The 24414-nt window shown below is 42.9% G+C and overlaps 1 protein-coding gene and 1 pseudogene across 1 annotated transcript in view; both read left to right on the plus strand.

Annotated features, from left to right (window-relative positions):
- necab2 (N-terminal EF-hand calcium binding protein 2) overlaps nucleotides 1–24414 on the plus strand; it is a 129078-nt gene that overhangs the window by 96493 nt on the left and 8171 nt on the right. The window contains exons 9-11 of the mRNA XM_064952992.1: nucleotides 3917–3973; nucleotides 20879–20991; nucleotides 24121–24198. Coding sequence (XP_064809064.1) covers nucleotides 3917–3973; nucleotides 20879–20991; nucleotides 24121–24198 — 248 coding nt within the window. The remainder of the gene's footprint in view (nucleotides 1–3916; nucleotides 3974–20878; nucleotides 20992–24120; nucleotides 24199–24414) is intronic.
- LOC135524858 (homeobox protein CDX-1-like) lies at nucleotides 18232–20298 on the plus strand (annotated as a pseudogene).

Raw genomic sequence — 24414 nt, forward strand, 5'->3', positions numbered from 1 at the left:
TCATTATAAAGGCCTCAATTACCGTGGCAACTGGAGCACCAGCCCGCTTTCTTCCACAAGCAGCCCTCGTATTGCTACAGTATTTGGTTCTGTATGAAAGAAAATTCCAGGATCTCAAACTCACATTGAGACACATCTGCGTCGAGTCATCATGCACCATTATGCACTCAGTAAAACATTTGTGGGAAGGATTCTGCTATACAATACAGTGTTTCACTCCACTCCCACCGGAAAGCAGAGAGTAACTTCAGAAACACCACAGAATGTGACATTTTCTCAGTTTTCAATAGTTGTGGTCCGTATGCGACCTGCTGTAGACTTCAGAATAATAGGACACAGAGTGACTGCATTGCTCATGCCATTGTTACTTGACTCAGTTGATCCAGCTCATGTTCTCCTATCACTACTTTGGATTGGATTTAAGACTGGGAGATGGGAAATATAGCTTTCCAATACAGTGGTGCCTTTTCTGGGCTTTATATCTCTGATTAAGATCTCTGTGATTGTTTGAGCTCTTGATCGCTAATGTCAACCAACACATGCAATATTAAATGTAGTGTCAACACATGCAATTTTATCTTAAAGGCCCTTCCTCATTTTCTTTTGTGATAACTACCCTCTGCAGTGTAACATTTTCCTCTACAGTTATGTGAGTATATTAGCTTGCTAAACGATATAGCATGTCACATTATTCAAGTCAGATGTCTGTTCAAATAGAAAGCAAGCCTTTCTCTCATTACAGCGACAATCCATTATAGGGGCGGGGGTGTAGCTTGACGGTTTGAAGGGAACTCCATTGTTAACTGTAATGAAGGGGTCATAAAGCAGCAATAAAAGTATAATTCATGACTACAGTGCCTTGCGAAAGTATTCGGCTCCCTTGAACTTTGCGACCTTTTGCCATATTTCAGGCTTCAAACATAAAGATATAAAACTGTATTTTTTTGTGAAGAATCAACAACAAGTGGGACACAATCATGAAGTGGAACAACATTTATTGGATATTTCAAACTTTTTTAACAAATCAAAAACTGAAAAATTGGGCGTGCAAAATTATTCAGCCCCCTTAAGTTAATACTTTGTAGCGTCACCTTTTGCTGCGATTACAGCTGTAAGTCGCTTGGGGTATGTCTCTATCAGTTTTGCACATCGAGAGACTGAAATTTTTTCCCATTCCTCCTTGCAAAACAGCTCAAGCTCAGTGAGGTTGGATGGAGAGCATTTGTGAACAGCAGTTTTCAGTTCTTTCCACAGATTCTCGATTGGATTCAGGTCTGGACTTTGACTTGGCCATTCTAACACCTGGATATGTTTATTTTTGAACCATTCCATTGTAGATTTTGCTTTATGTTTTGGATCATTGTCTTGTTGGAAGACAAATCTCCGTCCCAGTCTCAGGTCTTATGCAGACTCCATCAGGTTTTCTTCCAGAATGGTCCTGTATTTGGCTCCATCCATCTTCCCATCAATTTTAACCATCTTCCCTGTCCCTGCTGAAGAAAAGCAGGCCCAAACCATGATGCTGCCACCACCATGTTTGACAGTGGGGATGGTGTGTTCAGGGTGATGAGCTGTGTTGCTTTTACGCCAAACATAACGTTTTGCATTGTTGCCAAAAAGTTAAATTTTGGTTTCATCTGACCAGAGCACCTTCTTCCACATGTTTGGTGTGTCTCCCAGGTGGCTGGTGGCAAACTTTAAATGACACTTTATGGATATCTTTAAGAAATGGCTTTCTTCTTGCAACTCTTCCATAAAAGCCAGATTTGTGCAATATACGACTGATTGTTTTCCTATGAACAGAGTCTCCCACCTCAGCTTTAGATCTCTGCAGTTCATCCAGAGTGATCATGGGCCTCTTGGCTGCATCTCTGATCAGTCTTCTCCTTGTATGAGCTGAAAGTTTAGAGGGACGGCCAGGTCTTGGTAGATTTGCAGTGGTCTGATACTCCTTCCATTTCAATATGATCGCTTGCACAGTGCTCCTTGGGATGTTTAAAGCTTGGGAAATCTTTTTGTATCCAAATCCGGCTTTAAACTTCTTCACAACTGTATCTCGGACCTGCCTGGTGTGTTCTTTGTTCTTCATGATGCTCTCTGCGCTTTTAACGGACCTCTGAGACTATCACAGTGCAGGTGCATTTATACGGAGACTTGATTACACACAGGTGGATTGTATTTATCATCATTAGTCATTTAGGTCAACATTGGATCATTCAGAGCTCCTCACTGAACTTCTGGAGAGAGTTTGCTGCACTGAAAGTAAAGGGGCTGAATAATTTTGCACACCCAATTTTTCAGTTTTTGATTTGTTAAAAAAGTTTGAAATATCCAATAAATGTCGTTCCACTTCATGATTGTGTCCCACTTGTTGTTGATTCTTCACAAAAAATACAGTTTTATATCTTTATGTTTGAAGCCTGAAATGTGGCAAAAGGTCGCAAAGTTCAAGGGGGCCGAATACTTTCGCAAGGCACTGTACCTTAGGTACTGCAGTTTGTATTCACTTCCTAACCAGATGAATATATTGCTCATGGTTTATGAGCAATATAGTGATTATGTGTTTATGTATTCCAGGAGTGTATTGTTGAATTTCTTTATATTTTTTCTCAATTTTGTCATCTGCCACATGTATATTATAAAAAAATATATATAACAGCACCAGTCAAAAGTTTGGACACACCTACTCATTCAAGGATTTTTCTTTATTTTTACTATTTTCTACAATGTAGAATAATAGTGAAGACATCAAAACTATGAAATAACACATATGGAATCATATAGTAACCAAAAAAGTATGAAGCAAATCAAAATATATTTTAGATTTTAGATTCTTCAAAGTAGCCACCCTTTGCCTTGATGACAGCTTTGCACACTCTTGGCATTCTCTCAATCAGCTTCATCTGGAATGATTTTCGAACAGTCTTGAAGGAGTTCCCACATATGCTGAGCACTTATTGGCTGCTTTTCCTTCACTCTGCGGTCCAACTCATCCCAAACCATCTCAAATGGGTTGAGGTTGGGTGATTGTGGAGGCCAGGTCATCTGATGCAGCACTCCATCACTCTCCTTCTTGGTCAAATAGCCCTTACACAGCCTGGAGGTGTGTTGGGTCATTGTCCTGTTGAAAAACAAATTATAGTCCCAATAAGCACAAATCTGATGGGATGGTGTCTACCAAAGCATTCTGCAGCAATACATGTTGGTTAAGTGTTCCTTGAATTCTAAATAAATCACTGACAGTGTCAACAACAAAGCACCCCCACACCATCACACCTCCTCCTCCATGCTTCATGGTGGGAACCACACAAGCAGACATCATCCGTTCACCTACTCTGCGTCTCACAAAGACACAGCAGTTAGAACCCAAAATCTCAAATTTCCACTGCTCTCATGTCCATTGCTCGTGTTTCTTGGCCCAAGGAAGTCTCTTCTTATTATTGGTGTCCTTTAGTAGTGGTTTCTTTGCAGTAATTCGACCAAGAAGGCCTGATTCGCACAGTCTCTTCTGACCAGTTCTTGCCATATTATGGACTTTTAACAAGGCACACCTGCTAATTGAAATGCATTCCAGGTGACTACCTCATGAAGCTGGTTGAGAGAATTCCAAGAATGTTTCCAAGCGGTCATCAATGCAACTGGTGGCTACTGTGGAGATTCTAGAGAGCGAGAGAGACGGGGTCAGTCATCAGAACAGTATGAAAGCAAGTCTTCAGTCTGTTGTGACAGTCTAGAGAGGAAATCACTGGATGAAAATCATTTTTTTTCTGTACAGGTGCAAACAAGAAATGTGAGGTGAAAAACCTGCCCAAAGGGGTTTATGCAGTGCAGAGTAGGGTTCTGTTCCCCTGTTCCAGTGCTGCTTAGGGTTAACGCTAATGCAATTGTGGTTCTTGTGTTTTGGTTCTTATTGCAGACAGTTTGGTTTGACCTGCATCAGAGGCTAACAGACACTGATGGCACAGCCAGCGCAGTAAGTAGCATCTTTATGCTTGAGAACCTATTAGGGGAGCACTGTACAGCAGTGACACTGTGGAGGACTCGCTGCTCCATCCCTCTCTACTCCTCACAACCCCCCATAGACACATCTCCATTCTGAATTTTCCCGCATGCACAGGGAATCACTGGGATCTCATATCCAACTCCTCTCCAGCAGAAAGCAGCCAACATCAAATTCAACATCTCAAATTTATTTCCCATTTCAATCATGTCTAAAAGTTGCTTTTCGTCTCCATGAATGAAGAGCATGAGTGCATGTCATTTATTTTTTGCTATCAATTTACCGTAGTCAGATTCAGTGCTTCAGTTCAAAATATGTATTTTAAGTGTCTCCCATTGGGGGGGTTCTTTTACACTGCAACCTTAGGGCAAGCACACAGTCTGTTCATATTGTTGGCATGGCCTTATGCTTCCATATAAACAATTGCTAAACAATCTGGACTGTTTCCTGCAGTATAGCTAACTTCTTTATATCAAATAAAATACTTCACCAAAATCAAAAAGACTCAAATGTTTATTTACAGTTTGTGTAGTCTGCGACAAGCATACTCTCCAAATGCCAAATGGTATTATGCTCTTATGACCCTTTCATAATTTTTCTTTGATTAAAGAGGCCAAAGTTTCTCTTAATATATATATTGGGGCGGCAGGGTAGCCTAGTGGTTAGAGCATTGGACTAGTAACCGGAAGGTTGGAAGTTCGAACCCCCGAGCTGACAAGGTACAAATCTGTCGTTCTGCCCCTGAACAGGCAGTTAACCCACTGTTCCTAGGCCGTCATTGAAAATAAGAATTTGTTCTTAACTGACTTGCCTAGTTAAATAAAGGTAAAATAAAAAAATATCTCCCTCAGCAGCATGACTGTATGAGATGTGGAGGCAGTGGCCTGTAGAGCTGACAGTACGGGTAAGATGGAGAGATGGCAGTTCACACAGGGACAATCATAGGTCTGATGGATCTGATGAAAAATACATGGTCTGGTGTGTCTAACTGAGCATCAGTGCAGCTCCCCGGCCTCCTCTCGCTCCTAGGGTCTTACTGCAGCAGTGCACTGGCAGCTCCTGCTCTGATTCTGAACCAAGACACCCGTAACCTACCTCTGAATGTCTTCTGCCTTATTGATGCTTGAGGGATCAGAGCAAATTTAATTATTCCTTTTCACCCATTAATCTTGTTAGCGTCTAGAGCTATCATTTGCACTGACAAACAGGATTAGAGCAGGCTTCACCTGTCAGCTGGACGGTCTGATTGGTGTGGGGCTGCATCTGCGCCCGTGCGCCCAAAGCTCAATAGGGGCACATTGGTAGCCCAATGGGTATTCTTAAAGTGGGAGAGAAGACTGAACCTTTTGACCCACTGTACTCTCAGCAGGATTTCTCTTAGTGCTGTGAACATTACTGAAAGTGAACCATCAGCTCAGCATACGATCAAGAATAGAAAGATAGTGCCGAGAGTATTGTTTTTTACAAAAGCATGTACAGCGGAGGTGCTGGAGTTTTGTATGTCATTTTGATACTGATATGGTACCATTACTGTACGTGTATTATGCAATGTTTCTTAATGCAAATCCATCCCCTGTAAAAACAGAATGATTCCAGTAATTACCCCCTCCTCTCCAGCACCCAGGTCACACATATATGAGACTGGGGTCTGATTATTACCTCTTTGACATGCCTTAGTCCCTATTTAATAAAATGCTAGCTTCCAACTTACTGTGCTACAGCTAATGATGCTCTGGCCTAGTTTTCTTGCTGTTTTCTGAACGAGACAAACATTCCCATTTTACAAATGGATTGCCTGCTTGAGAAACTGCTAAGTATTATATATGTTATCCTAGAGTGGGTGGCAATGTGGTAAAACATTGATTGACATAAAATGGAGGGGTGCATGCCCTCAAGTAGCACTCGGTAACGCATACAGTAACCTCATTACTTACGGGTTTATCTGATTTTACAGAGAGGAAAACCAAGGCCAGTCTATAGCCTAACCTGACAGAACAGAGCACACTTATTTTTTTGTTCCATTACCCAGTTCAGTGATATAATGTACCTGGGACAGACCAGTGCTGCAGACCAGAGTTATCTGACCTGACTTTAGCCAGCACAATGGACATTGTGTGTAGCACTACTGTTACTTCTGACAGACCTATTTAATCTTGAGTGCAGCAGGGTAATAAACGTTTTCATCCACTCTCCAGTTGTTTGGTCTAGAATGTGAAACTAAACAGCAATGTGGTGAGGGATCGGAGCATTGGAGGGAGTGAGCTGTAGTTATTGCTCACTGTGGGAGTGACCAGTGCTCATACACTATCTCCACCTGGAGAGAGTCAGAATGAATGCTTCGTTGCTCTTGTGTATTGTCAGAAGTTTAAGGGTTTAGAATGCTGATTCACAGTTGTTAATAGTCTCCTAGACCACACACAACGTTATTTCAGATTGGCAGACCTGAATATAAATCATGGCCCTTGTCGATATAACCACTGTGCCATGAGGGATGGAGAGAAAGACACAGGGAGAGAGAGAAAGAGACAGTGAGAGAGAGAGCTCTCCTTGCTCATTTGGAGTGTAGTATGGTGGGAAGGGATGTACCACTGCATGAAGGGAATCGTCCCTCTAGGCACTGTATGATTCCTTTATCAACACTCCAAGACAGAGCCTTTTAATCTGGTTTTAAGAAAAGCTGAATAAAAAATATATGCAAATGTGTGTGAATAAATTAAGGAATGATTTACTGAGCTGGATTACAGTGAGGGATATCGATAAGGGAGCAAGGCTAGCTGAGAAAGGGGAGATGGAGGCCTGAAAAGGGGTGGGGGGGTATTCCCCAGATTCCATGGTAACGGTGTAATTTTGTAATTTCCCTCTGAGTTCTCCCCCACCCCCATCATATTCCATACCCTATGGATGACACATTCCAATACATACACTACCGTTCAAAAGTTTGTGGTCACTTAGAAATGTCTTTGTTTTTGAAATAGAATAAATACATTTTTTTGTCCATTAAAATAACATCATAGGCGTCAGAGGCCCATTATCAGCAACCATCACTCCTATGTTCCAATGGCACTTTGTGTTAGCTAATCCAAGTTTATCATTTTAAAAGGCTAATTGGTCATTAGAAAATCCTTTTGTAATTATGTTAGCACAGCTGAAAACTGTTGTGGTGATTAAAGAAGCAATAAAACTGGCCTTCTTTCGACTAGTTGAGTATCTGGAGCATCAGCATTTGTGGGTTTGATTACAGGCTCAAAATGGCCAGAAAGAAAGAACTTCCTCCTGAAACTCGTCAGTCTATTCTTGTTCTGAGAAATGAAGGCTATTCCATGCAAGAAATTGCCAAGAAAATGAAGATCTCGTACAACGCTGTGTACTACTCCCTTCACAGAACAGTGCAAACTGTCTCTAACCAGAATAGGAAGAGGAGTGGGAGGCCCCGGTGCACAACTGAGCAAGAGGACAAGTACATTAGAGGGTCTAGTTTGAGAAACAGAAGCTTCACAAGTCCTCAACTGGCAGCTTCATTAAATAGTACCCGCAAAACACCAGTCTCAACGTCAATAGTGAAGATGCGACTCCAGGATGCTGGCCTTCAAACAGGATTCATGTTTAGGAATATTTGTTTTATTCTGTACAGGTTTCCTTCTTTTCACGCTGTCATTTAGGTTAGTATTGTGCAGTAGCTACAACGTTGTTGATCCAAACTCAGTTTTCTCCTATCACAGCCATTAAACTCTGTAACTGTTTCAACGTCACCATTGACCTCATGGAGAAATCCCTGAGCGGTTTCCTTCCTCTCCAGCAACTGAATTAGGAAGGATGCCAGTATCTTTGTAGTGACTGGGTGTATTGACACACCATCTAAAGTGACGGTAATAACATCACCATGCTCAAACGGATATTAAGTGTCAGCTTTTTACATTTTTACCCATCTACCTATAGGTGCCCTTCTTTGCGAGGCATTGGAAAACCTTCCTGGTCTTTGTAGTTAAATCTGTGTTTGAAATTCACCTTGCAGATAATTATGTGTGGCATACAGAGATTAGTTAGTCATTAACAAATCATGTTATACACGATTATTGCAGTTTGTGCAACTTATTATGTGATTTGTTAAGCACATTTTAGGCTTGCCATAACAAAGAGGTGTGAATACTGTCTGAAGGCAATTTATATTAAATGTATTTATTGACTGTGAGAATGCATTGGCTCAGAACAGGATTTCTAGATGCCCAGCATTTCTTGTGTTAATAACCTACATGACCAAAAGTATGTGGACATCTGCTAGTCGAACATCTCATTCCAAAATCATGGACATTAATATGGAGTTGGTCCCCCCTTTGCTGCTATAACAGCCTCCACTCTTCTGGGAAGGCTTTCCACTAGATGTTGGAACATTGCTGCGGGGACTTGCTTCCATTCAGCCACAATAGCATTAGTGAGGTCGGGCACTGATGTTGGGAGATTAGGCCTAGCTCTCAGTTGGCGTTCCAATTTATCCCAAAGGTGTTCGATTGGGTTGAAGTCAGGGCTCTGTGCAGGCCAGACAAGTTCTTCTACACTGATCTTGACAAGCCATTTCTGTATGGACCTCGCTTTGTATACGGGGTGCATTGTCATGTTGAAACAGGAAAAGGCATTCTCCAAACTGTTGCCACAAAGTTATCAGCACAGAATCATCTAGAATGTAATTGTATGCTGTAGCGTTAAGATGTTCCTTCAATGGAACTAAGGGGCCTAGCCCGAAAACATGAAAAACAGCCCCAGACCATTATTCCTCCTCAACCTAACTTTACAGTTGGCACTATGCATTGGGGCAAGTAGCATTCTTCTGGCATCCACCAAACCCAGATCTGTCCATCAGACTGCCAGATGGTGTAGCGTGATGGCATTGCACATGGTGATCTTAGGCTTGTGTGCGGCTGCTCGGTCATGGAAACCCATTTCATGAAGCCCTTGACGAACAGTTCTTGTGCTGACATTTCTTCCAGAGGCAGTTTGTAACTCGATAATGAGTGTTGCAACCGGGAACAAAGGTTTCACTTCTCAAAGATGTTTCCACTTCTCAATAACAGCACTTACAGTTTACAGGAGCAGCTCTAGCAGGGCAGAAATTTGATGAACTGACTTGTTGGACAGGTCCTATGACGGTGCCATGTTGAAAGTCAATGAGCTCTTCAGCAAGGCCATTCTACTGCCGAAGTTTGTCTTTGTGTGTGCTCGATTTATACACTTGTCAGCAACGGGTGTGTCTGAAATAGCCGAATCCACTAATTTGAAGGGGTGTCCACATACCTTTGCATATACAGTACCAGTCAAAAGTTTGGACACACCTACTCATTCCAGCGTTTTTCTTTTGTTTTTCTTATTGTAGAATAATAGTGAAGACATCAAAACCACGAAATAACACATATGGAATCGTGTAGTAACTAAAAAAGTTTTAAACAATCAAAATATATTTTAGATTCTTCAAAGTAGCCACCCTTTGCCTTGATGACAGCTTTGCACACTCTTGGCGTTCTCCCAACCAACTTCATGAGGAATGATTTTTCAACAGTCTTGAAGTTCCCACGTATGCTGAAGACTTGTTGGCTGCTTTTCCTTCACTCTACGGTCCAATCATCCCAAACCATCTCAATTGGATTGGGAGATTGTGGAGGCCAGGTCATCTAATGCACCACTCCATCACTCTCCTTTGTCAAATAGCCTTTGCACAGCCTGGAGGTGTATTTTGAGTCATTGTACTGCTGAAAAACAAATGGTAGTCCCACTAAGCGCAAAACAGATGGGATGGTGTATCGCTGCAGAATTCTGTGGCAGCCATGCTGGTTAAGTGGGCCTTGAATTCTAAATAAATCACAAGACAGTGTCACCAGCAAAGAACCCCCACACCATCACACCTCCTCCATGCTTCACGGTAGGAACCACACATGCGGAGATCATTCGTTTACCTGCTCTGCGTCTCACAAAGACACGGCGGTTGGAACCCAAAATCTCAAATTTGGTTCATCAGAACAAAGGACACATTTCCACCGCTCTAATGTCCATTGCTTGTGTTTCGTGGCCCAAGCAAGTCTCTTCTTCATATTGGTGTCCTTTAGTAAATCAACTCAAATCAATTATTTGTCACATACACATGATTAGCAGATGTTATTGCGAGTGTAGCGAAATGCTTGTGCTTCTAGTTCCAACAGTGCAGCAATATCTAACAATTCCACAATAAATACCTAATACCATATCTAAATAAGAACTGGAATAAGAATATATACAGTGCCTTGCGAAAGTATTCGGCCCCCTTGAACTTTGCGACCTTTTGCCACATTTCAGGCTTCAAACATAAAGATATAAAACTGTATTTTTTTGTGAAGAATCAACAACAAGTGGGACACAATCATGAAGTGGAACGACATTTATTGGATATTTCAAACTTTTTTAACAAATCAAAAACTTAAAAATTGGGCGTGCAAAATTATTAAAAATTATTCAGTTCAGTGAGGATCTCTGAATGATCCAATGTTGACCTAAATGACTAATGATGATAAATACAATCCACCTGTGTGTAATCAAGTCTCCGTATAAATGCACCTGCACTGTGATAGTCTCAGAGGTCCGTTAAAAGCGTAGAGAGCATCATGAAGAACAAGGAACACACCAGGCAGGTCCGAGATACTGTTGTGAAGAAGTTTAAGGCCGGATTTGGATACAGAAAGATTTCCCAAGCTTTAAACATCCCAAGGAGCACTGTGCAAGCGATAATATTGAAATGGAAGGAGTATCAGACCACTGCAAATCTACCAAGACCTGGCCGTCCCTCTAAACATTCAGCTCATACAAGGAGAAGACTGATCAGAGATGCAGCCAAGAGGCCCATGATCACTCTGGATGAACTGCAGAGATCTACAGCTGAGGTGGGAGACTCTGTCCATAGGACAACAATCAGTCGTATATTGCACAAATCTGGCCTTTATGGAAGAGTGGCAAGAAGAAAGCCATTTCTTAAAGATATCCATAAAAGGTGTTGTTTAAAGTTTGCCACAAGCCACGTGGGAGACACACCAAACATGTGGCAGAAGGTGCTCTGGTCAGATGAAACCAAAATTGAACTTTTTGGCAACAATGCAAAACGTTATGTTTGGCGTAAAAGCAACACAGCTCATCACCCTGATCACACCATCCCCACTGTCAAACATGGTGGTGGCAGCATCATGGTTTGGGCCTGCTTTTCTTCAGCAGGGACAGGGAAAATGTTTAAAATTGATGGGAAGATGGATGGAGCCAAATACAGGACCATTCTGGAAGAAAATCTGATGGAGTCTGCAAAAGACCTGAGACTGGGATGGAGATTTGTCTTCCAACAAGACAATGATCCAAAACAAAGCAAAATCTACAATGGAATGGTTCAAAAATAAACATATCCATGTGTTAGAATGGCCAAGTCAAAGTCCAGACCTGAATCCAATCGAGAATCTGTGGAAAGAACTGAAAACTGCTGTTCACAAATGCTCTCCATCCAACCTCACTGAGCTCAAGCTGTTTTGCAAGGAGGAATGGGAAAGATGTCAGTCTCTCGATGTGCAAAACTGATAGAGACATACCCCAAGCGACTTACAGCTGTAATCGCAGCAAAAGGTGGCGCTACAAAGTATTAACTTAAGGGGGCTGAATAATTTTGCACGCCCAATTTTTCAGTTTTTGATTTGTTAAAAAAGTTTGAAATATCCAATAAATGTCGTTCCACTTCATGATTGTGTCCCACTTGTTGTTGATTCTTCACAAAAAAATACAGTTTTATATCTTTATGTTTGAAGCCTGAAATGTGGCAAAAGGTCGCAAAGTTCAAGGGGGCCGAATACTTTCGCAAGGCACTGTAAATATATTGATGAGCAATGTCAGTGCGGCATAGGCTAAGATGTAATAGATCGTATAGAATACAGTATATACATATGAGATGAGTAATGCAAGATATGTAAACATTGCTAAAGTGACTAGTGTTCCATTTATTAAAGTGGCCAATGGTTACAAGTCTGTATGTCGCCAGCAGCCTCTCTGTGCTAGTGATGGCTTTGAGTCTGATGGCCTTGAGATAGAAGCTGTTTTTCAGTCTCTCAGTCACAGCTTTGATGCACCTGTAATGACCTCACCTTCTGGATGGTAGCGGGTTGAACAGGCAGTGGCTCGGGTGGTTGTTGTCCTTATATACTTTTGGCCTTCCTGTGACATCGGGTGATTTAGGTATCTTGGAGGGCTGGTAGTTTGCCCCTGGTGATGTGTTGTGCACATCTCACCACCCTCTGGAGAGCCTTGAGGTTGTGGGGAGTGCAGTTGCTGTACCAGGCGGTGATATAGCCCAACCGGATGCTCTCAATAGTGCATCTGTAAAAGTTTGTGAGTTTTAGGTGACAAGGCAAATTTCTTCAGCCTCCTAAGGTTGAAGAGGCGCTGTTGCGCCTTCTTCACCACACTGTCTGTGTGGGTGCACCATTTCAGTTTGTCAGTGATATGCACACCGAGGAACATAAAACTCCCCACCTTCTCCACTGCTGACCTGTCTGTGGACAAGGGGGTGCTACCCTCTGGTGTTTCCTGAAGTCCACGATCATCTCCTTTGTTTTGTTGAGTGAGAGGTTATTTTCCTGACACCACATTCTGAGAGCCATCACCTCCTCCCTATAGGCTGTCTCGTCGTTGTTGGTAATCAAGCCCACTACCGTTGTGTTGTATGCTAACTTGATGATTGAGTTGGAGGCGTGCATGGACATACAGTCGTGGGTGAACAGGGAGTACAGGAGGGGGCTGAGCACACACCCTTGTGGGGCCCCAGTGTTGAGGATCAGCGAAGTGGAGATGTTGTTTCCTACATTCACCACCTGGGGGCAGCCCGTCAGGAAGTCCAGGACCCAGTTGCACAGGGCGGGGTTCAGACCCAGAGCCTCAAGCTTAATGATGAGCTTGGATGGTACTATGGTGTTGAATGCTGAGCTATAGTCAATGAACAGCATTCTAACATAGGTATTCCTCTTGTCCAGATGGGATAGGGCAGTGTGATGGCGATTGCATCGTCTGTGGACCTGTTCGGGCCGTAAGCAAATTGAAGTGGGTCTAGGGTGACAGGTAAGGTGAAGGTGATATGATCCTTGACTAGTCTCTCTTGACTAGTTACCTTTGCATTCTTGGGTACAGGAACAAAGGTGGCCATCTTGAAGCATTTGGGGACAGCAGACTGGGATAGCGAGAGATTGAATATGTCCGTAAACACACCAGCCAGCTGGCCTGCGCATGCTCTGAGGACACAATTTGCTTTGTTAAAAACCCCAGCTACAATAATTGCAGCCTCAGGATACAGTTGAAGTCGGAAGTTTACATGCACCTTAGCCAAATACATTTAAACTCAGTTTTTCACAATAGCTGACATTTAATCCTAGTAACAAATCCCTGTCTTAGGTCAGTTCGGATCACCACTTCATTTTAAGAATGTGAAATGTCAGAATAATAGTAGAGAGAATGATTTATTTCAGCTTTTATTTCTTTCATCACATTCCGAGTGTGTCAAAAGTTGACATATACTCAATTAGTATTTGGTAGCATTGCCTTTAAATTGTTTAACTTGGGTCAAACATTTCGGGTAGCCTTTTGGCCCATTCCTCCTGACAGAGCTGGTGTAACTGAATCAGGATTGTAGGCCACCTTGCTTGCACGCACTTTTTCAGTTCTGCCCACACATTTTCTATAGGATTGAGGTCAGGACTTTGTGATGGCCACTCCAATACCTTGACTTTGTTGTCCTTAAGCCATTTTGCAACAAATTTGGAAGTATGCTTGGGGTCATTGTCCATTCGGAAGTCCCATTTTTGGGAAGCTTCAAGTTCCTGATTGATGTCTTGAGATGTTGCTTCAATATATCCACTTAATTTTCCTTTCCTCATGTTGCCATCTATTTTGTGAAGTGCACCAGTCCCTCCTGCAGCAAAGCACCCCCACAACATGATGCTGCCAACCCCATGCGTCACGGTTGGGATGGTGTTCTTCGGCTTGCAAGCCTCACCATTTTTCCTCCAAACTAAACTAGGGTCATTATGGCCAAACAGTTCTATTTTTGTTTCATCAGACCAGAGGACATTTCTCCAAAAAGTATGATCTTTGTCCCCATGTGCAGTTGCAAACCGTAGTCTGTCTTTTTTTACGGCGGTTTTGGAGTGGATTATTCCTTGCTGAGCGGCCTTTCAGGTTATGTCGATATAGGACTCGTTTTACTTTGGATATAGATACTTTTGTTTCCTCCAGCATCTTCACAGGGTCCTCTGCTGTTGTTCTGGGATTGATTTGCACTTTTCGCACCAAAGTATATTCATCTCTAGGAGACAGCACGTGTCTCCTTCCTGAGCGGTATGACGGCTGCGTGGTCCCATGGTGTTTATACTTAAGGTACTATTGTTTGTACAGATGAACGGGGTACCTTCAGGCATTTGGAAATTGCTCCCAGGGATGAACCAGACTTGTGGAGGTCTAAAATTCCTTTCCTGAGGTCTTAGCTGATTTCTTTTGATTTTCCCATGATGTCAAGCAAAGAGGCAAAGAGTTTGAAGGTAGGCTTTGCAATACATGCATAGGTACACCTCCAACTGACTCAAATTATGTCAATTACCCTATCAGAAGCTTCTAAAGCCATAACATAATTTTCTGGAATTTTACAAGCTGTTTAAAGGCACAGTCATCTTAGTGTATGTAAACTTCTGACCCACGGGAATTGTGATACAGTGTATTATAAGTGAAATAATCTGTCTGTAAACAATTGATGGGAAAATTACTTGTGTCATGCACAAAGTAGATGTCCTAACCGACTTGCCAAAACTTTATAGATTGTTAACAAGAAATTTGTGGAGTGGTTGAAAAACAAGTTTTAATGACTCCAACCTAAGTGGCAGATAGCCTAGTTGTTGGGCCAGTAACTGAAAGGTTGCTAGATCAAATCCCTTAGCTGACAAGGTCAAGTTCTGTCATTCTGCCCCTGAACAAGTCACTGTTCCTAGGCCCTTATTGTAAATAATTTTTTCTTAACTGACTTGCCTAGTTACAGTGCCTTGCGAAAGTATTCGGCCCCCTTGAACTTTGCGACCTTTTGCCACATTTCAGGCTTCAAACATAAAGATATAAAACTGAGAGATTGTAACATACTCTGTTTCACGGAAACATGGCTTTCTCAGGATATGCTGTCGGAGTCGGTACAGCCTCCGGGATTCTCAGTACATCGCGCTGACAGGAATAAAAATCTTCCTGGGAAGAAGAAGGGCATGGGTGTATGTTTCATGATTAACGACTCATGGTGTTATTGTAACAACACCTGACCTGCAATTCCTTACAATCAAATGCCGACCATATTATCTCCCAAGAGAATTCTATTAGTTTATTGTCACAGCCGTGTATATCGCCCCTCAAGCCGATACCAAGACAGCCCCCAAGGACCTTCACTGGACTCACAGCAAACTCTCTCCAGAAGTTCAGTGAGGATCTCTGAATGATCCAATGTTGACCTAAATGACTAATGATGATAAATACAATCCACCTGTGTGTAATCAAGTCTCTGTATAAATGCACCTGCACTGTGATAGTCTCAGAGGTCCGTTAAAAGCGCAGAGAGCATCATGAAGAACAAGGAACACACCAGACAGGTCCGAGATACTGTTGTGAAGAAGTTTAAAGCCGGATTTGGATACAAAACGATTTCCCAAGCTTTAAACATCCCAAGGAGCACTGTGCAAGAGATAATATTGAAATGGAAGGAGTATCAGACCACTGCAAATCTACCAAGACCTGGCCGTCCCTCTAAACTTTCAGCTCATGCTCTCCATCCATTCTCACTGAGCTCAAGCTGTTTTGCAAGGAGGAATGGGAAAACATTTCAGTCTCTCGATGTGCAAAACTGATAGAGACATACCCCAAGTGACTTACAGCTGTAATCGCAGCAAAAGGTGACGCTACAAAGTATTAACTTAAGGGGGCTGAATAATTTTGCACGCCCAATTTTTCAGTTTTTAATTTGTTAAAAAAGTTTGAAATATCCAATAAATGTCATTCCACTTCATGATTGTGTCCCACTTGTTGTTGATTCTTCACAAAAAAATACAGTTTTATATCTTTATGTTTGAAGCCTGAAATGTGGCAAAAGATCGCAAAGTTCAAGGGGGCCGAATACTTTCGCAAGGCACTGTAAATAAAGGTAAAATTATAAATTAAAAAACTTCAGACTTCAACTGTTTATGGTTTCCAGTTTGCATAAAGTCCAGTGAAGTTCCTTGGGGGCTGTCTTGGTATCGGCTTGAGGGGCGATATACACGGCTGGGACAATAAACTAATAGAATTCTCTTGGGAGATAATATGGTCGGCATTTGATTGTAAGGAATTGCAGGTCAGGTGTTGTTACAATAACACCATGAGTCGTTAATCATGAAACATACACCCATGCCCTTCTTCTTCCCAGGAAGATTTTTATTCCTGTCAGCGCGATGTACTGAGAATCCCGGAGGCTGTACCGACTCCGACAGCATATCCTGAGAAAGCCATGTTTCCGTGAAACAGAGTATGTTACAATCTCTGATGTCTCTATGGAAAGCAATCCGTGCCTTGATTTTGTCAACTTTGTTATCTAAGGACTGGACATTAGCGAGTAATATACTCGGAAGCGACGTCTGACTAGAAGACCGAAACGACTCCCTCTCCTCCAGCGGCATTGTTTTAGGTCGGCTTCTGGAATCAGTTCAAATGCCCTGGGTGGTGCGAACAAGACTCCTCTTTGAGGACTTGTAGGTCAGTCCTATTCCTGGTCGTAGTGCTGGTAAGTTGACGCCACTCTGCTATCCAATAGATCTTCCCGGTTGTATGTAATAACACAAGATTTTCTGGGCTAACAATGTAAAAAAAAGAAATACTGCAAAGTTTCCTAAGGACTAGAAGCGAGGCAGCCCTCTCTGTCTGCGCTATTTTCATTAAGTAGTGGTTTCTTTGTAGCAATTCGACCAAGGCCTGATTCACGCAGTTTCATCTGAACAGTTGATGTTGGGATGTGTCTGTTACTTAAACTCTGTGAAGCATTTATTTGGGCTGCATTTTCTGAGGCTGGTAACTCTAATGAACTTATCTTCTGCAGCAGAGGTGACTCTGGGTCTTCCTTTCCTGTAGCGAACCTCATGAGAGCCAAATTCATCATAGCACTTGATGGTTTTTGAGACTGCACTTGAAGAAACTTTCAAAGTTTTCCATGTTAACTGACCTTCATTACCTAAAGTAATGATATGGACTGTCGTTTCTCTTTGCTTATTTGAGCTGTTCATGACAAAATATGGACTGGGTCTTTTACCAAATAGGGCTTTCTTCTGTATACCACCCCTTCCTTGTCACACCACAACTGATTGGCTCAAATGCATTAAGAAGGAAAGAATTTCCACAAATTAACTTTTAACAAGGTGTAACAGTATAACTTTAGTCCGTCCCCTCGCCCATACCCGGGCTCGAACCAGGGACCCTCTGCACACATCAACAACTGACACCCACGAAGCATCGTTACCCATCGCTCCACAAAAGCTGCGGCCCTTGCAGAGCAAGGGGAACCACTACTTCAAGGTCTCAAAGCGAGTGACGTCACCGATTGAAATGCTATTAGCGCGCACCACCGCTAACTAGCTAGCCATTTCACATCCGTTACAAAGGCACACCTGTTAATTGAAATGTATTCCAGGTGACTACCTCATGAAGCTGGTTGAGAGAATGCCAAGAGTGTGCAAAGCTGTCATCAATGCAAAGGGTGGCTACTTTGAAGAATCTCAAATCTAAAATAGATGTCGATTTGTTTAACACTTTTTTGGTTAGTGCATGATTCCATGTGTTATTTCGTCTTTTTGATGTCTTCACTATTATTCTACAATGTAGAAAATAGTCCAAATAAAGAAAAACCAAAACTTTTGACTGGTACTGTATATAAATATATCAAATCAAATCATTTGAAATTATGCAGACAATTACATTGATAGAAGCCACAATCTATTTACAATATTAAAGCTGATCCACCCACTAGTTGTTTAAAAAATAAATAATAATAATAATTAAAAGTGGGGTAAGGTGCGTCAACAGGTGTGTCGTAGGTTACAGGAGGTCAAGTCGCATAGATAGATTTCTAGGAATTTCGAAAGAATTGGTGTTATAATGTTTTTGACTACCATGCGCAGAGGAGTTCATTCATTGAGATGTACATGAGTTACTTGCTGGATAAAGACACAGGAAAGTACTCAAATTCTGTGACACACCCAACTCAAATGCTGAACAGTCAGAACTTAATGCAATATACAGATTTCAGTGGTTATCATGACGTCACATTCATCAATGACCCGCATTCCCAGACGACAGGGAAGTGGGGAAATCCACTTACTTCGCATCTCCACTGGAGAAGTGGTCACCGTGTGGTTCCCCAGATCTGACATCCATCCTGCCTCCGGGGCCGGGAGCTCTTCCATCACTCAACTCACGAGAAGAAACTCGTACGGCTGAATCAGACACAATGTACATTCATCCAGTACAGGAGGGAAGACGCCCAGCAAGGAAAGTACAGTGTGGTGTACACAGACCAGCAGTGCCTAGAGCTAGAGAAGGAGTGGCAGTACAGCCGCTACATCACCATCAGGAGGAAGACAGAGCTGGCCCTGGGCCTCAACCTCTCAGAGAGACAGGTACAGATCTGGTTCCAGAACAGCTGCTACATCACCATCAGGAGGAAGACAGAGCTGGCCCTGGGCCTCAGCCTCTCAGAGAGACAGGTACAGATCTGGTTCCAGAACAGCTGCTACATCACCATCAGGAGGAAGACAGAGCTGGCCCTGGGCCTCAGCCTCTCAGAGAGACAGGTACAGATCTGGTTCCAGAACAGCTGCTACATCACCATCAGGAGGAAGACAGAGCTGGCCCTGGGCCTCAGCCTCTCAGAGAGACAGGTACAGATCTGGTTCCAGAACAGCTGCTACATCACCATCAGGAGGAAGACAGAGCTGGCCCTGGGCCTCAGCCTCTCAGAGAGACAGGTACAGATCTGGTTCCAGAACAGCTGCTACATCACCATCAGGAGGAAGACAGAGCTGGCCCTGGGCTTCAGCCTCTCAGAGAGACAGGTACAGATCTGGTTCCAGAACAGCTGCTACATCACCATCAGGAGGAAGACAGAGCTGGCCCTGGGCCTCAGCCTCTCAGAGAGACAGGTACAGATCTGGTTCCAGAACAGCTGCTACATCACCATCAGGAGGAAGACAGAGCTGGCCCTGGGCCTCAGCCTCTCAGAGAGACAGGTACAGATCTGGTTCCAGAACAGCTGCTACATCACCATCAGGAGGAAGACAGAGCTGGCCCTGGGCTTCAGCCTCTCAGAGAGACAGGTACAGATCTGGTTCCAGAACAGCTGCTACATCACCATCAGGAGGAAGACAGAGCTGGCCCTGGGCCTCAGCCTCTCAGAGAGACAGGTACAGATCTGGTTCCAGAACAGCTGCTACATCACCATCAGGAGGAAGACAGAGCTGGCCCTGGGCTTCAGCCTCTCAGAGAGACAGGTACAGATCTGGTTCCAGAACAGCTGCTACATCACCATCAGGAGGAAGACAGAGCTGGCCCTGGGCCTCAGCCTCTCAGAGAGACAGGTACAGATCTGGTTCCAGAACAGCCGCTACATCACCATCAGGAGGAAGACAGAGCTGGCCCTGGGCTTCAGCCTCTCAGAGAGACAGGTACAGATCTGGTTCCAGAACAGCTGCTACATCACCATCGGGAGGAAGACAGAGCTAGCCCTGGGCCTCAGCCTCTCAGAGAGACAGGTACAGATCTGGTTCCAGAACAGCCGCTACATCACCACCAGGAGGAAGACAGAGCTGGCCCTGGGACTCAGCCTTTCAGAGAGACAGGTACAGATCTGGTTCCAGAACAGCCGCTACATCACCATCAGGAGGAAGACAGAGCTGGCCCTGGGCTTCAGCCTCTCAGAGAGACAGGTACAGATCTGGTTCCAGAACAGCCGCTACATCACCACCAGGAGGAAGACAGAGCTGGCCCTGGGCCTCAGCCTCTCAGAGAGACAGGTACAGATCTGGTTCCAGAACAGGTGAGCCAAGGAGAGAAAGATTACCAAGAAGATCCAGCTGTACCAACAGGCCTCTAAGACCTCAGCCACGCTGACCCTTACCCTATCCAGCCTTGCTGACCCCGGAAATGACTCCATGGCAACCAGCTTCAACAGCAGCAGCTTGTTGTCAGAGACAATATCAATCAAAGAGGAGTAGTGAGGAGTTCCTTTACTGTGGACAAACTGTACAACACTTGAATACCTGTATTAAACTGCTGATCCCATAAATAAAAAAAGATAGCTAGGTGGGACAACCAAATATTACTGGCAAAGTAAGTACACTTTTCATCAATAAATTAGCTATCAGCAAACCCGGATATTAGACAACCCTCCCCTATTTTGGACCCCACTCACCCCAGTAAATTATGAACTGTCCCTAGATATAACATATTAAACCTGAAGATAGCACAAACATTATGGAAATTAGTTTTGTTTATACAGTAAGAGAGGGGTATGACAATAATCAGTTATCTTTCATATGCCTAAACTCTTTCCTAATGCTGATATTCAGTGGGAATATCCTACTTGATATTGCTGGATTAGCCTTAAACATTACTTTCTTTTGGCAACTGACCTGGCAAAAATGGTAATCTGCAATACCATGGTTATATGGCACACTGCAAGCACTCCATAAAGCATTCCCATCACACGGTATAATGGATTTTGTTACCTCTCTCTGTTTTTATCTACCTCTTTTTCTCAACCCCTCTCTCTTCCGTTGTCTTTCTCTTTCCCAGTCCCTATACCTGATTCGTCAGGAGATGGCGGTATCCCAGAAGCAGCTGGGAGAGTTCTGCGAGGCCCTGAAGCAGTACCTGAAGAATGTCTCTGCCCAAAGAGACTGCTTCCAGTGGGTCCACCTATTTCCCTTTATCTGTCATTGTCAATCTTTCATAATAGTTGGCTTTTGTCTGCTGTGTGTGTTTTATTTATGGCTGATCTATTCCCAACCTAACTGGTTATTTGTGGAACCCTGCTCAAGTACTTTAGCAATCCTCAATACACAATTTAATATGCGAGACTGATTCTTGACTCTAGTGACTTCTGCACTGACACATTTCTCTATTAACACGATTGTGTCATGTCTTTACAAATCCTCATATTCATCTCTGGAGTGATGGGCTGTGCCTTCAGAATGCTTGTTTTGTCACAATGCTCAGCAAGGTACTAAACCCATCCCCCGGTATAATGGCAGGAAGCTCAGGGGAGAGAACATGAATAGATATGAGGAAATAAAGAGGACAAATAAGTCAACATTACAGTGACCTTGGTTGAGGGAGATGAGTGCTGGTGTGTGCAGGTTAGTAATGGTTGAGAATCCATCTGACAGAGAAAGGATGTGCTGCATATGGGCTGAAGAGGCAATCAGACCTGGGAAAGGTGTCTGGCCGCTGGATAAACCTGTTAGACACGCTATTCTCCTCTGCCTCGCCACAACCATCATCAACCAGGAGGAATCTCCATGTGACAAGGGACCATGGAGTGGAAAATAGGGTTGAGCAGATTAGAGAAAGCTGGGTTTAGTTGGACAGAGCCTCTGATCTTTTGCTCTGAGGAAGCCTACTACAAAACCTCCAAGTACACTACAGCACTGCTGTCATAGTGAGGATATTTCTTTATCAATAACTGCTTTGTTGAGAAGATGACATGTACAGTTGAAGTCAGAAGTTTACATACACTTAGGTTGGAGTCATTAAAACTAGTTTTTCAACCACTCCACAAATTTCTTGTTAACAAACTATAGTTTTGGCAAGTCGGTTAGGATATCTACTTTGTGCATGACACAAGTAATTTTCCCATCAATTGTTTACAGACAGATTATTTCACTTATAATTCACTGTATCACAATTCCAGTGGGTCAGAAGTTTACATACAATAAGTTGACTGTGCCTTTTAACAGCTTGGAAAATTCCAGAAAATTATGTCATGGCTTTAGGCTAATTGACATAATTTGAGTCAGTTGGAGGTGTACCTGTGGATGTATTGCAAGGCCTACCTTCAAACTCAGTGCCTCTTTGCTTGACGTCATGGGAAAATCAAATGAAATCAGCCAAGACCTCAGGAAAATAATTGTAGACCTCCACAAGTCTGGTTCATCCTTGGGAGCAATTTACAAATGCCTGAAGGTACCCCATTCATCTGTACAAACAATAGTACCTTAAGTATAAACACCATGGGACCACGCAGCCGTCATACCGCTCAGGAAGGAGACGCGTTCTGTCTCCTAGAGATGAATGTACTTTGGTGCGAAAAGTGCAAATCAATCCCAGAACAACAGTAAAGGACCTTGTGAAGATGCTTGAGGAAACAGGTACAAAAGTACCTTGACATAACCTAAAAGGCCGCTCAGCAAGGAAGGAGGCACTGCTCCAAAACCGCCATAAAAAAGCCAGACTACGGTTTGCAACTGCACATATGGGGACAAAGATCATACGTTTTGGAGAAATGTCCTTTGGTTTGATGAAACAAAAATAGAACTGTTTGGCCATAATGACCATCGTTATGTTTGGAGGAAAAGGGGGAGGCTTGCAAGCCGAAGAACACCATCCCAACCGTGAAGCACAGGGTTGGCAGCATCATTTTGTGGGGGTGCTTTGCTGCATAAGGGACTGGAGCACTTAACAAAATAGATGGCATCATGAGTAAGGAAAATTATGTGGATATATTGAAGCAAAATCTCAAGACATCATTCAGGAAGTTAAAGCTTGGTCGCAAATGGGCTGAAATAAATCATTTTCTCTACTATTATTCTGACACTTCACATTCTTAAAATAAAGTGGTGGTCCTAACAGACCTAAGACAGGGAATTTTTATGAGGATTAAATGTCAGGAATTGTGAAAAACTGAGTTTAAATGTATTTGGCTAAGGTGTATGTAAACTTCCGACTTCAAATGTACAAATGTATCTTATTTCCTATCATGCTAATCAATGTAGCAGCAGATTCTTAGGCCGTTCAAAAGGACTAGTTCCTCTACAGTTCGTTTCAGAGCGACTCCCTGGAGCCAAGTCCAGGAAATGGGCCGCATGTTGTCAGCAGCGTTTTGTAATCTCATCATAATGCACGTAGGGACGGTGAATAATTTATCACTGAGGAATTGGGCTCTGAGTCTGTACTGCTTCTACTGCTGTTGCTGAATAGGCTATTTTCTTGTCTCTTTTCTAGTCTCACTCACACCACCACAATCTAGGTCTGACACTTTCTTTTCCTCCCTCTCATCTCTTTACTCTTGGTTCCTATAAGTGCTTATATATGGTACTAATACATCCTGTCAAACTCCATAAGAATATGTCCTCCTTTTTAGTCATTTAACTCACAGTCTCAGATACACACAAACGCTGGCAAAGTTATGGGAAGGCAGCACACAAATGAATGCACAGACGCATACTCAATCAACCTCCCACTGTCCACAGCTTTGTTTTAGATGGACACACACTGACTTGGACATAATGTTTCTTTGGTTTGATTAATGTGATTGTTGAGCCTTGCACAGCATCTGCCCGTCAAATGAAACAATGTAGTGGTCTAATATAGATGTTAACTCCAACAGAGAGCTGCTAGCCATAATGGAAGCATTCAGCGGGTCAACAAGACATGTCAGGAGTCTCTCCAGTGGAGTTGTGAGCTCCACTGTGATGGAAGCCATTATAAAACCCAGCTCATACAGTAGAACTGTTCTACTGCACTAAATCCGAGGCACAACTCATCCATCTGAACCACTACTGCCCCCCAGTGGAAGATAATGGGTGGGAAGTGAGTGGAGCTGAAGCCAAGTGACTATGGGTGTCTACTGCTATGGTTTATGTGGTGTGAAAGTGTTTCTTTGCTTAACTACCACACATAACTACTACCACATATGCTTATTGGCAATTAACTATATTAGAATATTTCATAGTCCTCCAATGTCCACTGCCCATTATTGACTTTTTTTATTGATTATTGTCTTACTCTCTTTCTTTTTTTATTCCTTTCTTTCTCAGTGTGACTGCAGTGCGGCTGCCAGATGGACTCTCCTTCGTGGTGTATGAGTTCTGGGATGGAGAGGAGGAGTGGAAAAAGTAAGACCTAGATATGTGTCAGATTTGACCTCGTTCCTCTCTCTCCCACATCTCCTGAACCTTGACTCATTGGTGTTCTTATAATCCCATAGGTCCAATTCCCAGAAAATATGGAATCAATAATGCACAATAATTTGATATATTTGTATCATTATCTCCATCCAATCTGAATTAGTGAATAACTATTTTGTATGCACGGTTATTTTATGAGATACA

The sequence above is a fragment of the Oncorhynchus masou genome, chromosome 31, assembly GCF_036934945.1.
Source record: "Oncorhynchus masou masou isolate Uvic2021 chromosome 31, UVic_Omas_1.1, whole genome shotgun sequence".
NCBI lineage: Eukaryota > Metazoa > Chordata > Actinopteri > Salmoniformes > Salmonidae > Oncorhynchus > Oncorhynchus masou.